Genomic DNA, 14,723 nt, shown 5'->3' on the forward strand with positions numbered 1-14,723 from the left:
AGTGGAAAGTATAGTTATATTTAAGTGCTCTTCTCAGTTTTTTTTAACATGGTAATATTACTTTTTTGGACTGAAATTTCTTTTTTAAAAATATATTTGTATTGATATCAGAGAGGAAGGGAGAGGGAGAGAGAGAATCATTGATTGGCCGCCTCCTACATGCCCCCTACTGGGGATGGAGCCTGCAACCTGGGCATGTGCCCTGACTGGGAATCAGACCGTGACCTCCTAGTTCATAGGTCAATGCTCAACCACTAAGCCATGCTGGCCGGGCTCTTAATAATTTCTTAATTTTAGCATGGTGTTTTTCTGAGGAAGATAATATAATATAGATGAAATAATATTTCATTCAAACAGAAAGAAAAAGAAAGTTGGGATTTTGTTTTTTAATGATGATGATTCCAGGTAAAGAATATACATCGACATGGGGGTGTGGGTACGGGTGAAAAGGTGAAGGGAGTAAGGAGTGCAGTTGGTAGTTACAGAATCGTCAGGGGGTATAATGTACAGCACAGGGAGTATTACTGTAGTGCCAGTGATATTGCAGTACCGATGTATGGTGCCAGGTAGGTACCAGACTTATTGGGGGGGTCACTTTGCAAATTATATAAATGTCTAATCACTATGCTGTACACCTGAAACTAATATAAAATAATATTGACTGTCAACTGTAATTGAAAAAAACATTTTTAAAATGGCTAAAAAAATGAATATAAATTGCCATTTAATTAGTACTGGATAAACTAGTTGATAATAGAAAATTGATTATATATAAAAATGCACATTTTAGATGTCTCTGGAATTATTACGTTTCTAAATAGAGCTGATACCTGGAACGTTGTAAGTGCTAAGATTTTGCTAAGGACAAATGGTTGATTGAGTCCTAAAATTACTGAGTTCTCTGTTGGAACTGGTAGTGGAAAGGTAGAAATTTTAGTAGTATGTGAAATTTGGAAGGTACCTAAGTGATAGCAGGTTTTTGGTTGTTTTTCTCTTGGTCTTTCTTTAGTGGTTTTTTTTTTTTAATGTGGCTTTTGCACTTCTGGGAGGTGCACACTGACCTGCATTCACGCGGCACTGAAGTATGCACGCCCAGGCGAACGTGACATGTCCGCTGCGCTCAGAATGCCAGGCCTTTGCGCGCTGGGTGTGGGTTGAGGAGTTCCAAGCCATTCTCGGCCACTCATTACCAAGTTCTTGTTATTCAGACAGATTTAAAATATGGCTTTATTATCCCCTTCATGTTCAAAGTTATAGTTGCTGTACCATCTGTCACTGTCTCATTATTCTTATTGTCCCATAATGTCCTAGCTAGAGAATGAGGTGATTAACATAAATAAAATATTCAGGTATTGAAGCTTGCCTCTACTTTTTAAAATTTTAATCATCCAGGGCAGAAATCACTTTAAATGCGGTCTGGCCCTCTCGTATTAAACAGAGCTCTCTGATCATAATTTAAACACTTTTCATCTCCGAGGGATGTCATTCTCTGGTGCGTTTAGGGCTAATTGTGAGGTTTGGGTTATTTGTCCCATCTCATGTTTTCAGACAGTTGTGTGTGTGTTTTTTTCATTTCTTGAGTGTTTGTTGTTGTGCTTGTTGGTGGCGATGGTGATGTTGGTTGTCCTTATCACTGGTACATGTGATGGTATTGTCAGTCTACCAGTCTCTACAAATCTCTCTCTGCTTCTGAGTTACTTTTGATATACTACTGACAAAGGAAATGTAACCAAGCTCCTAGCATTCTACTTAAAGTAAGGGCATGCTGATTACTCGTATATCATGAGAAGCACTTGAGCTTCTGTAGTGTGGTTGGCAGTTTCGGCTGTTTGGAGAATCCTTTTGCCCCTGGCTTTCTAGCTCTCAGCTATGTTCCATCTAGTTGAAGTGGCTGAATAATAGCATAGACACAACGTGAGCTGTAACACTGCATTGTAATATCAAATAATATTTGACTGACTGTTCACTTTCTTCTACCTGCTTACCGGGCAACAGTGTCTTTGTTGTTCTTGGTTTCTCCATCTTCCTGCCACTGAAGGTGCTTTGTGCTGTTACCTCTGTTAATGTTCCTTTTAAATAGGTTTTCTAGTTTATGGAACATGCCTTAGTGTTTCTGGTTTTCTTCCTTTTATTTTGATCTTTCTGCTTCTACCTTTTCTTTTGTATTTTTTTCTTCAATTTTGCCCACTCCCCTTTTTTCTTTGATTCTCTTGTTTTCGTGTCAAGATAGCCTTTGAAATGACTTAACCAATATTTGTGCCTTTAATTTGAAACATTTTTTTAAAAACATTTTTTATTGATTTCAGAGAGGAAGGGAGAGGGAGAGATAGAAGCATCAATGACGGGAGAGAATCATTGATTGGCTGCCTCTTGCATGCCCCCAGTGGGGATTGAGCCGGCAACCCCAGGCATGTGCCCTGACCAGGAATCGAACTGTGGCCTCCTGGTTCATAGGTTGACGCTCAGCCACTGAGCCATGCCAGCCAGGCTATCTGAGTTCTTTTTATTCTACTTTGGAACTCACTAGATGGAACATTTTTGACATGCTGTATGTTTCCTTCCTATTTATTCTGTCATGGGGATACATTGCATCATTAGTACACAAACATACAAATATAATACAATTTCTTTTATACCTTATCACCAATATGCTAATATAATGATACACAAACATGCATATGTCTTATATAAATACATATATAAATGTTAAGGGATAAAGATACGCTGCTATGAATTTAATAAAAAAATATAAATTATATATCATCTTGCTCTGTACACTGAAAAAGAGTAGATAGGTAGACATGCATGAGTGGTTATTGGGTTTGATGTTTAGGACGAATATTAAGTAGGTGGGCCTCATCAACAAAGTACCCATGCCATGTTAATAAAAAATGAGAATCCGTGATGACTAAAAATCGTGCTAACTTCATGATACTTTCCATTACTAATGATACAAGAGACATAGAGCCATTTATAAACAGTTGATATTTCTTTATAGTTTGACTTTATTTGGTTTTGTTCTCATAGATGTTTTCTCCCAGATGTCAGATTCCAACGGCTTAATGGTATTTAGCAAGTTTGACCAGTTTCTGAAGGAAGTGCTGAAGCTCCCAACAGCCGTCTTCGAAGGGCCGTCTTTCGGTTACACCGAGCACTCAGTCCGCACCTGTTTCCCACAGCAGGTAAGGGCCACGTCACAGAACCGAGGCCCCGGGAGCACCCGCCCCACCACGCTTCCGCAGGCTTCCGCAGGCTGCTTCAGTGAAGGATGTAGGTCAGTGATGGCGAACCTTCTGAGCTTGGCGTGTCAGCATTTTGAAAAACCCTAACTTAACTCTGGTGCCGTGTCACACATAGAAAACAAAGACTTATATTTTTGATATTTACTTTATATATTTAAATGCCATTTAACAAAGAAAAATCAACCAAAAAAAAAGTGAATTTGCATGTCACCTCTGACACGCATGTCGTAGGTTCGCCATCACTGATATAGGTTCTGGGTCGGGGAGGAAACAGAGCTTCACGTCCAGGGCGGGAATCGTGGCCTCCAGGTAAGGGTCACCGAGAAGCCCCCTTATCAGCGTGGTCCTCCTGCCAGGAAGCACACACGGGTCTCGTCTTCCCTGGGGCAGGGGTTTCTGAAGCATACCGGCCTGCAGGCTTGACCAATGCCAGGGTCATGCAAGATGAAAAAAGACAGGAACCGTTCCAGACCACAGGGTCCAAAGAGACATGAAAGCTGAGCGCAGCCCACGGGCCAGGGTTTTCTTTCTCATAAAGGACATTAGTGGGGAGGGAGTAAAAGTGGGAGATATCTGTGATACTAACAACACAAAAAACATTTAAATTTTTAAAAAATAAATACAATATATAAAAATATAAGGGTAGAGGGTATCTGTACTGCAGTGTTAACATTTGAGGAATCTGGTTTGATGGCAAATAGAATTTTTTAAATAATCCGTTATAACCTTTCTGTAAGTCTGAAATTATTTAAACATAAAAGGTTAAAATATAAAAGGAACAGACCCTCCTGACCTGTGATACTTTGATTCACAAAAGAACCAAAAACACACACACATACACCCCTTTTTACATTGAAAGTTCAGAATTCATATTTATCTGAATTCAGACTTCCAAACAATCTTTTATAGTTTGTTTAGAGATTCTCAGCGTTAGCATTGAAGTTACACCCATTATAGAAGAGTTATTTTTAGTAACTTCTGAGGAGGTATTCTTCCCAAATCGTACACACTTGGCTGATGGTTTTTGTGGACGTTAGCCTCTGTACGTTATTGTTTTTCTCTCAGCATAAATGGCAATATCAGCTTTTAGTGTATTAAGAACATCTCTGTGCTTCAATTTATTCTAATAAAGCACAGCTTGCATTTCCCCCCCGAATGTGCATTTTCAGATAACACGAGGCTGTCCAAACATACCCTGGCGTTAAATGTCCTTCAGGCATTAAAACACCCTCCAGAACTGTAACTGAGGTGACGATGATGAAGACACCACAGTACTGGGGGGAAGGTACTCTTGTATCTGATGTCCATGTAGCTGTTTACACAGGAGCTTCCTGGAGGTCAGGCTAAAAACCGATCAGGTGATGGAATGTTCCTATTAAGTAAAGTAGTGTCAGAATGGGAAGGAGACTTCATACAAAGAAGTACCATTGAAGAGCAACATTTGACCAATGGTTGACGGTTGTGTGGGGTATTATCTAAGGTAATCTTTGATTTACTTACAATGTGAGTACTATAATGAGAATCTAATCCTACATAATAAAACCCTAATATGCAAATCGACCAAAGGGTGGAACGACCGGCAGAACAACCAGTTGCTATGACATACACTGACCACCAGAGGGCAGACACTTAATGCAGGAGCTGCCCCTGGTGGTCAGTGTGCTCCCACAGGGGGAGTGCCGCTCAGCCAGAAGCCAGGCTCACTGCAGGTGAGTGCAGCGGTGATGGCAGGAGCCTCTCCCGCCTCCACTGTAGGCGGGCCGTAAGGAGTGAGAGGTCCTGAACTGCAAGAGCCCTGGACTGCAAGAGGGTGCAGGCCGGGCTGAGGGACATCCTCCCCCCCCACCCCCCCACGAGTGCACAGATTTCATGCACTGGGCCTCTAGTATTGGAATAATGGTTTAAAATGTTGAAGAATATTTTAAAAATTCTAATTGTTAATTCTAAGAATGCTGTCTAGGATTCTGCAAATTACCTATGTCATGATTGTCAGGCCTTTGAACTCACAACCTAATCATTGCTTTTCACTTGCTTCAGATTTTTGTTAAAAAAAAACTCAGTCTGGTTTTATACATGGCAGGTTTGGAAAATTCAAAGAAGCTTATCTTCATCCACAGGAAAGTTGAATTGTGTTTGGTCTATGACTATAACAACAACAAAATGAGACTTGGGACAGAGTTTCATGCAGCAGGAGTTAAATTCAATGAGTTTGGGGTTTCTTTTTGAAAATGGGTTTTTCCCATGTGGTGTGTTTCCCTATAACCGGTTTTGTGTTTTTTTAATTAGAGGTAGCTCATACACCATCAGATACTTTTTAAAAAAACAATTTGCCTGCTTTTCACAAACTAACCCAAATAAGGGATGTATTTTCATGTAGTTTAATAGTTTTAAAAACACAACAACAACAACAAAAATTTATAAGTTAATTCAACAGAACACATCTACTGGAATAGCTAAAATTCAGTGACTGACACCAAATCACGGCAAAGATTTGGAGCAGCCAGAACTCTCTTACAGCCCCTTTGGAAGAAGCCCTGGTGGTTTGTTTTAAACTTAAACAGACACCTTCCCTTAACCTAGTAATTCTACTCCTAAGTTTTTCCCACGTGAAATAAAAAGGAATGTCCACAAAACAACTCTTGCAAGAACGGTCTAAGCCTCAGACGCATCGAGGTGTCCATATAATAAATCATCGGAGTAAGGTTAATTCAAGAGATAATATGTCTGGAATTTGCTTCAAGATAATCCAGGTTGCAGGGAGAGAGATGGCATAAATGAAACAAATTAGTCCTCTGCTGAGAATTGTTGAAGCTGGATGATAAGCACAGTATGCTATTCACTCCCAGTCCCCTCCTCCCTAGAGCCCCATGGTTCACCTCCTTCAGGCAAAGCAGAAAAATTCTTCGCCAAAAAACCTGAGGACCCTGGTCTCCTAGTGGCTTTACTTCATGGCCTAATGGCAGTTTAAAGAAGAGGATGGTGCCTCCTCAGATACAGCTTGTTTTATTATTTCTTTTAATCATAAGCAAATGTGAGCCGTCATTTTAAAATACAGTTCAGTGGATGTCCTGATTTCGCTTAAAAAACGCACATGACTAATTCCTATTTCCTACTTGATGAGGTTTGTTTTTTTATTTTAGTTTTTTTTTATTGACTTCAGAGAGGAAAGGAGAGGGAGAGAGAGTTTGAAATATCCATGACGAGAGAGAATCATTTATAGGCTGCCTCCTGTGCGCCCCCTATGGGGGATCTAGCGCACAACCTGGGCATGTGCTTTGACCAGGAATCAGACCGTGACCTCCTGGCTCATAGTTCGATGCTCAACCACTGAGCCACACCGGCTGGGCTGGATGCGATTTTTATCATGGCACCGTGTTGCTTTTCACTCTGAACCCCAGCCTAGCTTTCACCTTCATTCCGCAGGGCTCCTCAGCCCTCCCCGTCACTGTGCCGGGTCCTTTCAGACATCGCTGACGCCCCAGTTGCTGCACCACTTCACCTTCCCACCAGCAGTCTGTAGGGACATCGGTTTCTCCACAGCCTTGCCATCAGCGCATGTTCTTACACTGACGAATTTTTGCCAATCTGATAGGTGAAAAATGTTATCTTTTTTAATTTGCATATCTCTTGTGTTGAGTAACATGCATTTTGAGTGAATCTTAAACTAACACAGTTCTTGTCTTTGTTTATGCTGTTAGCTGTCACTGAAATGCCAGTAACCCCTGACCCCTCTTCTCCAACAAAGGCCTCATATTTCACATCCCAGCTTGCGTATCCCCTTTGATGCTCTGAATCTTTCATGTGGGATTAACTGCTCCTCCTCTGCAGCCCCGTGGCATGTCACATCCAGCTCACTCTCGCCCTGGAGGGATGCACCTTGGTCTCCAACTTTACATCCCCATGACAACAGTGTCTGGAAAATGATCAGTGCTTACTAGGTATTTGTGGGATTGATCGAGTAAGGATTTTAAATCAAATAGGCATGAGAAAGGGTCTTTGGCTTGAATTCTAATAGAAAACTTAAAGCTCATGGATGTACTTACAACCTTGTTTTCCCTGATATTATTCCATGATTTTCTCAAATGAAACAATCTTTGCAGAGAAGGAAATGAAGTTTTTCCAAATATCCTTTTAGCTATAATAAAATAGCTCTGATAAAAAGTGCAGCAACATTACATTATTATGTCCTTGCAAAGTACTCTTAATTTTCAAAGTCCAAAATAAATCTGTGGATATGGACAAATTCATTGTCTAATAATAATAAAGACTCACCCATAGCACTAGTCCTTTAACTAGCTTTTTGTAACCAGCATGTTTGTTCTTGTCAGGTAAAATGTTTTTCTAACTCTACACAAAAGTTAGATGAAATCATTGTAACCTAAAAGTTTTTTAAAGTGTTGTTTTCAAGTTTGAACTAGATGTCATACTTTAACTGATTACCAAATAAGTAATAGGGCAATGAATAAGAAATATTTACCTGTTGCCCATAAGGAAAGAGAGTTGTTGTTTTTCCAAATTGTTTCTTATTGAGGAATTATGTTTTTAAAATATTTTTTTAATTGATTTCAGGGAGGAAAGGGGGGAGAGATAGAAATATCAGTGATCAGAGAGAATCATCTATTGGCTGCCTCCTGCACGCCCCACACTGGGGATCAAGCCCGCAATCTGGGCATTTGCCCTGACCAGGAATCAAACCATGACCACCTGGTTCATAGGTCGATGTGCAACCATTGAACCACACGAGCCAGGCAAGAATTTTTTATGGAAATGATGAGATTGGAAATTGCAGCTATAATGATCTAATGCTAAATTATTTCACTTGTTTCCTCATGTAATACTGGATTTCTCATTTTTAAGAGATGATTCTACTCTCATTTTAAAACAGGAAAGATTTAGCAAAGGTTGTAGGGAGGGGAGTGAGAATGGCATTTAGGGTAAGAAATTGTCAATATTGAGGTTTAGAATGACAGAGGATGGTGATGTAGGCAACAAATAGAACCACTCCTTTCTAAGAAAAAATAAGAGAATGCATACAAATAGAGAAAGAGCCTCAGTTTTATTGAGGAAGATGTAAACAAGTCATGGTGTTTATGCTCAGTGCATCAGGCAGCTGCTAAAATGATTAGAAATAAAGACCTTGTAGGAAAACAGTAAAATATTTAATAAAATGTTAAGTGAAAAAACAGCTTATGTATTTTTACTACACTATGCACATAATTACATGGAAACATTTATACACTTGGAGGGAAATACAGAAAAATGAGAATTGTGGGGAGGAATTTCCATAATTTACAATTTGTTATAGTTTTTGTTATAAATGTTATTGTGCTATAAAAAATAAGGAGACAGTGTACAGGTGGTTGAGCCACTAGGCCCTACAGGACACCTACTATCAAGGCTACTCTTCCAATTCCAGGAGACATAGCAGCTCTACCTAATACATAGAAACAAACACAGGGAAGCAGTCAAAATGTGGAGATAAAGAAATGTCACAAATGAAGGAAATGGATACAGAGTTCAAAACCATGGTTATAATGTTACTCAAGGATCTTCATGAGAGCTTCAAGGGATTTAATGAGACTTTCAAGGATCTTAGATTCTTGGAGGAGGAAGAGGAGGAGGAAAAAAATCATATAATAAAAGGCTAATATGCAAATTGACCAAATGGCAGAATGACCAGTTGCTATGATGTGCACTGACCATCAGGGGGCAGATGCTCAATGCAGGAGTTGCCCCCTGGTGGTCAGTGTGCTCCCATAGGGGGAGCGCTGCTCAGCCAGAAGTCGGGCTCACTGCTGGCGAGCGCAGTGGCAGTGGCGGGAGCCTCTCCACCTCCACGGCAGTGCTAAGGATGTCCGACTGACGGCTTAGGCCCACCCTGTGGGAAACGGGCCTTAGCTGACAGTCAGACATCCCCCGAGGGCTCCCGGACTGCGAGAGGGCGCAGGCCGGGCTGAGGGACACCCCCGGCCCTCCCCCTGCACCAGTGCATGAATTTCATGCACCAGGCCTCTAGTATGAACAATAAAATGGCAACAAATACATAGCTATCAACAATGGAATCTAAAAAAATAAACAAGAAATCTAATGAACAAAATAAACTGGTGAATAAAACAGAATCAGAGGCATGGAAGCATGGAACAGACCAGCAAATCTCAGAGGGAACGGGGGAGAGGGGCAGGAAGAGATTAACCAGAGATCTTACATGGACACAGGAGGGTGGTGAAGGCATGGGGTGGGGCAGGAACAGGAGGGAGGGGGCAGTAGTGGGAAAGGGGGGCATCTGTAATACTCTCAACAATAAAGATTAAAAAAAAAACCAGTAGGGGAAGCTGAGAGAAGGGCATTCCAGAACCCTCTGTACTGTCTTTGCAACTCGTAAATCTAAAGTTATTTCAAAATAAAATGTTTAAAAACAACAACAACAAAAGAGAATGCAATAAATGTGTTCAACTCGAGAAAATAAAACAAAAAGAAAGAAAAATGAGTCAGCCTGTGTTTCACATAGTTATTTAGTAACTCAGATTTTTTGAGCTGGAATTCCATCCCAAAAGTTCTCAAACTTTTTGACCTCAGGACCTCATTACAATAAAAAGTATTGAGGACCCCAACAAGCTTTTATTTATGTAGTTTATAAATATCAGCATTTTCATATTATAAATTAAAAGTATTTTTAAGTCATTGAAAATAATGATAAATCTATTACATAAGTAATGTATTTTAATGAAAAAATAGCTGTATATTCCAAAACCATAAAATTTAATGAGAATGTCATTGATTTATATTTTTGCAAATCTCAGATTTGCTCAGTTGAAGACAGCTGGTATCTCCTATCTGCTTATCCATCCAGTCTGTTGTGATACGATGTTGTGGTTAAAATATAGAAAGAAAATCTGGCCTCACACAGATATGTAGTTGGAAAGGGGAGGAATATTTTTTTAAATACATTTTTAAGAAAAAAAAATTCAAAGAGGAAGGGAGTGGGGGGAGAGAGAGAAAAACATCAATGATGAGAGAGAATCATTGATCGGCTGCCTCCTGCACTGGGGATCGTGAGCCCACAACCTGGGCATGTGCCCTGACCAGGAATCGAACCATGGCCTCCTGGTTTATAGGTCGACACTCAACTGCTGAGCCACGCGGCCAGGCCTGGGGAGGAGCATTTTAATAGCCTTTTCAGATCATTGTGGATATGCCACGTTGCTTCTGAACACCCCACTGTACACTCCTGAGAGAGTGAGATTGAAAAAGGTAATAATGTCTGCATTATTATGAAAATAGTTTGGCTTCATGGACTTCCTAAACGAGTTTCCCAAGACCCTCCAGGAGAGCCCGTCACCGTACTCCGATATCCACTGCCCGCGAGAGAGATGAAAACTAAAACCAGAATGTTCAGCGATTTCCCCCCAAATCACACGGTTAATGGAAGACAGAGCGTGGGGCCCCGGTCTGTTTCCTTCCTCACTCGCAGAGGAAGGACTTCAAATGGCAGTGTGACCTCCCTCAGGACAACGTTGGGAAACTGATTCTGGGCGTATTACGAGGGTCTTCTGAGATAGCAAAACTAATTGTTCCTTTTTATCTTGAAGATGAAAAATAAAAAATTAAACTCCATGGTAGGCAAACCAAAACTGTTTTAGAGAAAGCATTCGTATTATAAGTGGGTTTGTGAACATGTGATTTTTAACAAATAGAAGATGTAGAAATATTAAACCTTCTTAATAAACGATAGGATATGCTTAGTCTGTTTACCACCTCTTACTAGCTGAAAAGCTTTCGAGCATCTGCCTTGTCAGTAATTTGAAGCAGGCATTTTTAATTTCATGGTTGGTAGCAATTATTTATTATTTATAATCGGGCGTTTCCATGTCTGGACTTCCATTCAGAAGTTCAGTGACTTTCTGGTTTTGTCTTTAACATTGTTCACTCGTTCTCCCAGGGTCCGCTGAGACCTCAGAAATTAGTGACTTGGATGCCTGAGGTGGAAAACACTTTGGAAATCTTTAGCTGATTTTAGCAGCTATTTCTCAAACCTCACCATCAGCGCACAGCTATACAGAGAGGGCCTTCGGATGGTGGCCTCATCCTGGGACCACCCTCTGGCTTGGCTCTCAGAACCTTTCCCTCCTCGGGCAGTGCTGGCCTGCGGGCTCTGTCCCGGCTCGAGACTTCCCTTGATTATTTCTCAGGTTTTTATTGCAAAAGCTTCTTTCTTGCTCTGCCATCTCCTTTACCTTTTTTTTTTTTCTCTCTCTTCCCTATATATCACTTTCTTCTTTTAAAGATTGTTTTCAATAAGAATGACTTCTAATTTACCGGTAATGGAGTCAAGGTCTCACAGTTGCCAAAAAGATACACAGACTTCAGTGTGTGTGGTCACACGTTTGGGTGACAGGACCCTCGTTGGGAGGCGTGGTGGTGGGTCGGATGGAAATCCCAGGCCCGTCTTCCTGACCAGCACTGCATGGTCCGCACTCCGCGCTTCCCTGTGCTGAATGGATTCGTGGTCAAAGTCAAAGTCGTTGTGTAGTCATCTGGCAAAACATTTGTCAGCTCTAACCACCTTTATCTTTCTACCTTCCTTTCTGGAATAAACTGTTTTAAAGTTTTATGGGGAAGCACCACATTTTTTTATATCCTGTTTTTCAGATAAAGTGGTGGCACTGAGAACGCAGTTAACTTGGGAGAGAAAGATGACATTTGGGTGCCTTTCGGCTTCACCCCTAATGCTCAGTGTCTTTCCAACCCCAGACTTTGGATTGTGGGGCCAGGGCTTGGAAAAGGCCTGTTTACTGGGCTGTGCACCCCTTGTTCTCCTGTGTTTGCCCTCTTGCCTTCGCTCTCCTTTTGGAATAAAGTTTGAAGTGGGGGCCTCGGTGTCCAGGTTACCATTACAGAACTTTCACACCAGTTGCATGGCACTGCCCTTTCTTCTCTTTCCCTTTCTTTTTAGAGCTGGGAAAGGTGTTTTGTGGGTTACAGAACATAAAGAGGAATTTCACTAATTAGAATTATTGTTGAGAACTTGTTTTATCTGTATCATCTGACTATTTTTTTCTAGGCTGTCTTCTAATTTTCTATGTCCACATGGGACATAATTTTATCAGTGCCTCCCACACAGTGGAGGCTTACACTATATTTGTTTAAAAGAGAGAAACAAAGATAGAACCAAAAAATGCAATCCGGCCAAGGAGATGGGTAATGGAGGGAGTACTGTGATGGGCATTTGCATATTGGGTCATGATGTCACCCTTATATCTACTTCTGTGGTTTGGCCACATAACTTCACCACTCCGAGCTTCCGCCTTCTCTTACGTAAACGAGAAGGTTGTTAAACGATGTGCTTGCCCCTCACGTTGGTATTTACTCAACAATTACTTACTAAACACTCGCTCTGTGCCCGGCTCTGTTAACGAATGCTGGAAACGCGAGGACAACCCCTGAGCCACAGTTCCCGTTCCCTGATGCTTTACGGTCAGGTGTGGGATGGGTGCTTCCACGCTGCGTACCGGGATTAGTACTAATGGCAGGATATCTGAGGTCTAGTCCTGCTCCTGTCTGATTTGGGCGGGACCTTTAAAAGGTATTTAAATGTTTGGTTCTTTCATTGTGTCACCTGGAAAACGCAGATAGTAATACCTCGCCTGTCTAACTTGTGCAGTTGTTTTAAAACTCAGATACAGTAATGTATGTGGAAATACATTTGAAGACAGGACTAATATAGTGTGTTGTGGAGTGTGTAACAGTGTCTTTAGTAATGTAAAATGTTTTATTTTGCAATTACATTCCACATGTAATTCATTAACTTGGTTGGGAAAGCCCCACGTTAACTTAGTCTTGGAGTTCAGAGGTATTTGAAAAATATAAAGTATATCTGTTTTTCTCCTCTCCACAGAAAAAGATCATGTTAAATATGTTTTTAGACACAATGATGGCCGACCCTCCTCCCCAGTGCCTTGTCTGGCTACCTCTCATGCACAGGCTTGCCCATGTCGAGAATGGTAAGCAGAACTTGTCCCTCTCTCGTTCCTATGTTATTGGAAGTATGTGAACTGAGTATTTGTAATGTCCTCAGCTACTATGATTGAAATTGTAATTGACATGTGCTGTCACTCTATTATTTGAATTTGTGATTTTAGCTTTCAAAAGAAGAATATCTGTTTCTCAAATACAGAAGTGGTGGGGGTCTTATTACCTAGATAGGATACCAAGAAGTAGTAATATCCTATATAATAAAAGGGTAATATGCAAATCGACTAAACAGCAGACCAACCGGTTGCTATGACGCACACTGACCACCAGGGGGGCATGCACTTAACGCAGGAACTGCCCCCTGGTGGTCAGTGCGCTCCCACAGGGCTCACAGCTGGCGAGCACAGCGGCAGTGGCGGGAACCTCTCCAGCCTCCGCAGCAACACTAAGGATGTCCGACTGCTGGCTTAGGCCCACTCCCCGTCAGTTGGACATCCCCTGAGGGCTCCCGGACTGGGAGAGGGTGCAGGCTGGGCTGAGGGACTGCCCCCCCCCCCCCCAGTGCATGAATCTCGTGCACTGGGCCTCTAGTCAGGTCATAAGAGTTTGTGGTTCAAACTCCAGGTTTTTCCCCTGAGATTCCAGGGGGTTGTTTCTGGCTTGAGTCCACCTGACTTAGCCATGGCTTCTTTTTTCCTTTAATTTTTAAAAATCATAGTTCAAAACTTGGATATATTCAATATCAACCACTAAAACTGTGTTTTAATTGTTTGAAGGAAAGTAGCTAAGATAGAATTTAGTACTGGGTTTCACATATCTTCAGTTCTTTCTTTTAATACTTATTTTACCTTGAATTATTCTCAGCATCCTTTCTAGTAATTTGGCTTAAATCTTTGTTCCACTTGGTATTGAAATGGCACTTATCTCATAGTAACGTCGTAATTTTTTCTGCTGCTGCTATCAGCTTATCTCCTTGTGTAGGTTGTTTGAGTTTATTAAAGGGAAGGCTGTGGTTTTTCTACGTAACCTCCTCTCGGGCGCTTCCTGTCTCTCCTCATTCCACACAGAGAACAGCAGTAGCTGAACGGCACTAAAAAGCAGAGGCCTCTTTCCCCTCCTCAGGATGAGACACACATCTGTGCTTTTTGATCTTCTCTGCTAGCCATACTCTTTAAAAATATATATATTTATTTATTTTATTTCAGAGAGGAAGGGAGAGGGAGAGAGAATCACTGATCAGCTGCCTCCTCCACACCCCACACTGGAGATTGAGCCTGCAACCCAGGCATGCGCCCTGACTGGGGATCGCACCCTGACCTCTTGGTTCGTAGGTTGGCACTCAACCACTGAGTCACACAGGCAAGGCACTTTTTTTTAAACTGTGGCTTTCGTTTATAAGTACCTTAGATTCAGGATTATTTTTTTAAAGGTCCAGAATCTCTTGACTAGAGTAAAATAGCTATCTTTTTGTGTGTTTGTTTATTAGTCCTCCCCCAAAGACACTTTTTC

At 41.3% G+C, this 14,723-nt stretch overlaps 1 protein-coding gene across 18 annotated transcripts in view; it reads left to right on the forward strand.

Annotated features, from left to right (window-relative positions):
* Window positions 1-14,723, forward strand: part of DTNB (dystrobrevin beta) — a 158,425-nt gene that overhangs the window by 32,643 nt on the left and 111,059 nt on the right. For all 18 annotated transcript variants that reach the window (XM_036335153.1, XM_036335158.1, XM_036335155.1 and 15 more), the window contains 2 exons: window positions 3,028-3,182; window positions 13,138-13,243. In XM_036335153.1, the coding sequence (XP_036191046.1) occupies window positions 3,028-3,182; window positions 13,138-13,243 (261 nt within the window). The remainder of the gene's footprint in view (window positions 1-3,027; window positions 3,183-13,137; window positions 13,244-14,723) is intronic.

Source organism: Myotis myotis, unplaced genomic scaffold (genome assembly GCF_014108235.1).
Source record: "Myotis myotis isolate mMyoMyo1 unplaced genomic scaffold, mMyoMyo1.p scaffold_m19_p_14, whole genome shotgun sequence".
Classification (NCBI taxonomy): domain Eukaryota; kingdom Metazoa; phylum Chordata; class Mammalia; order Chiroptera; family Vespertilionidae; genus Myotis; species Myotis myotis.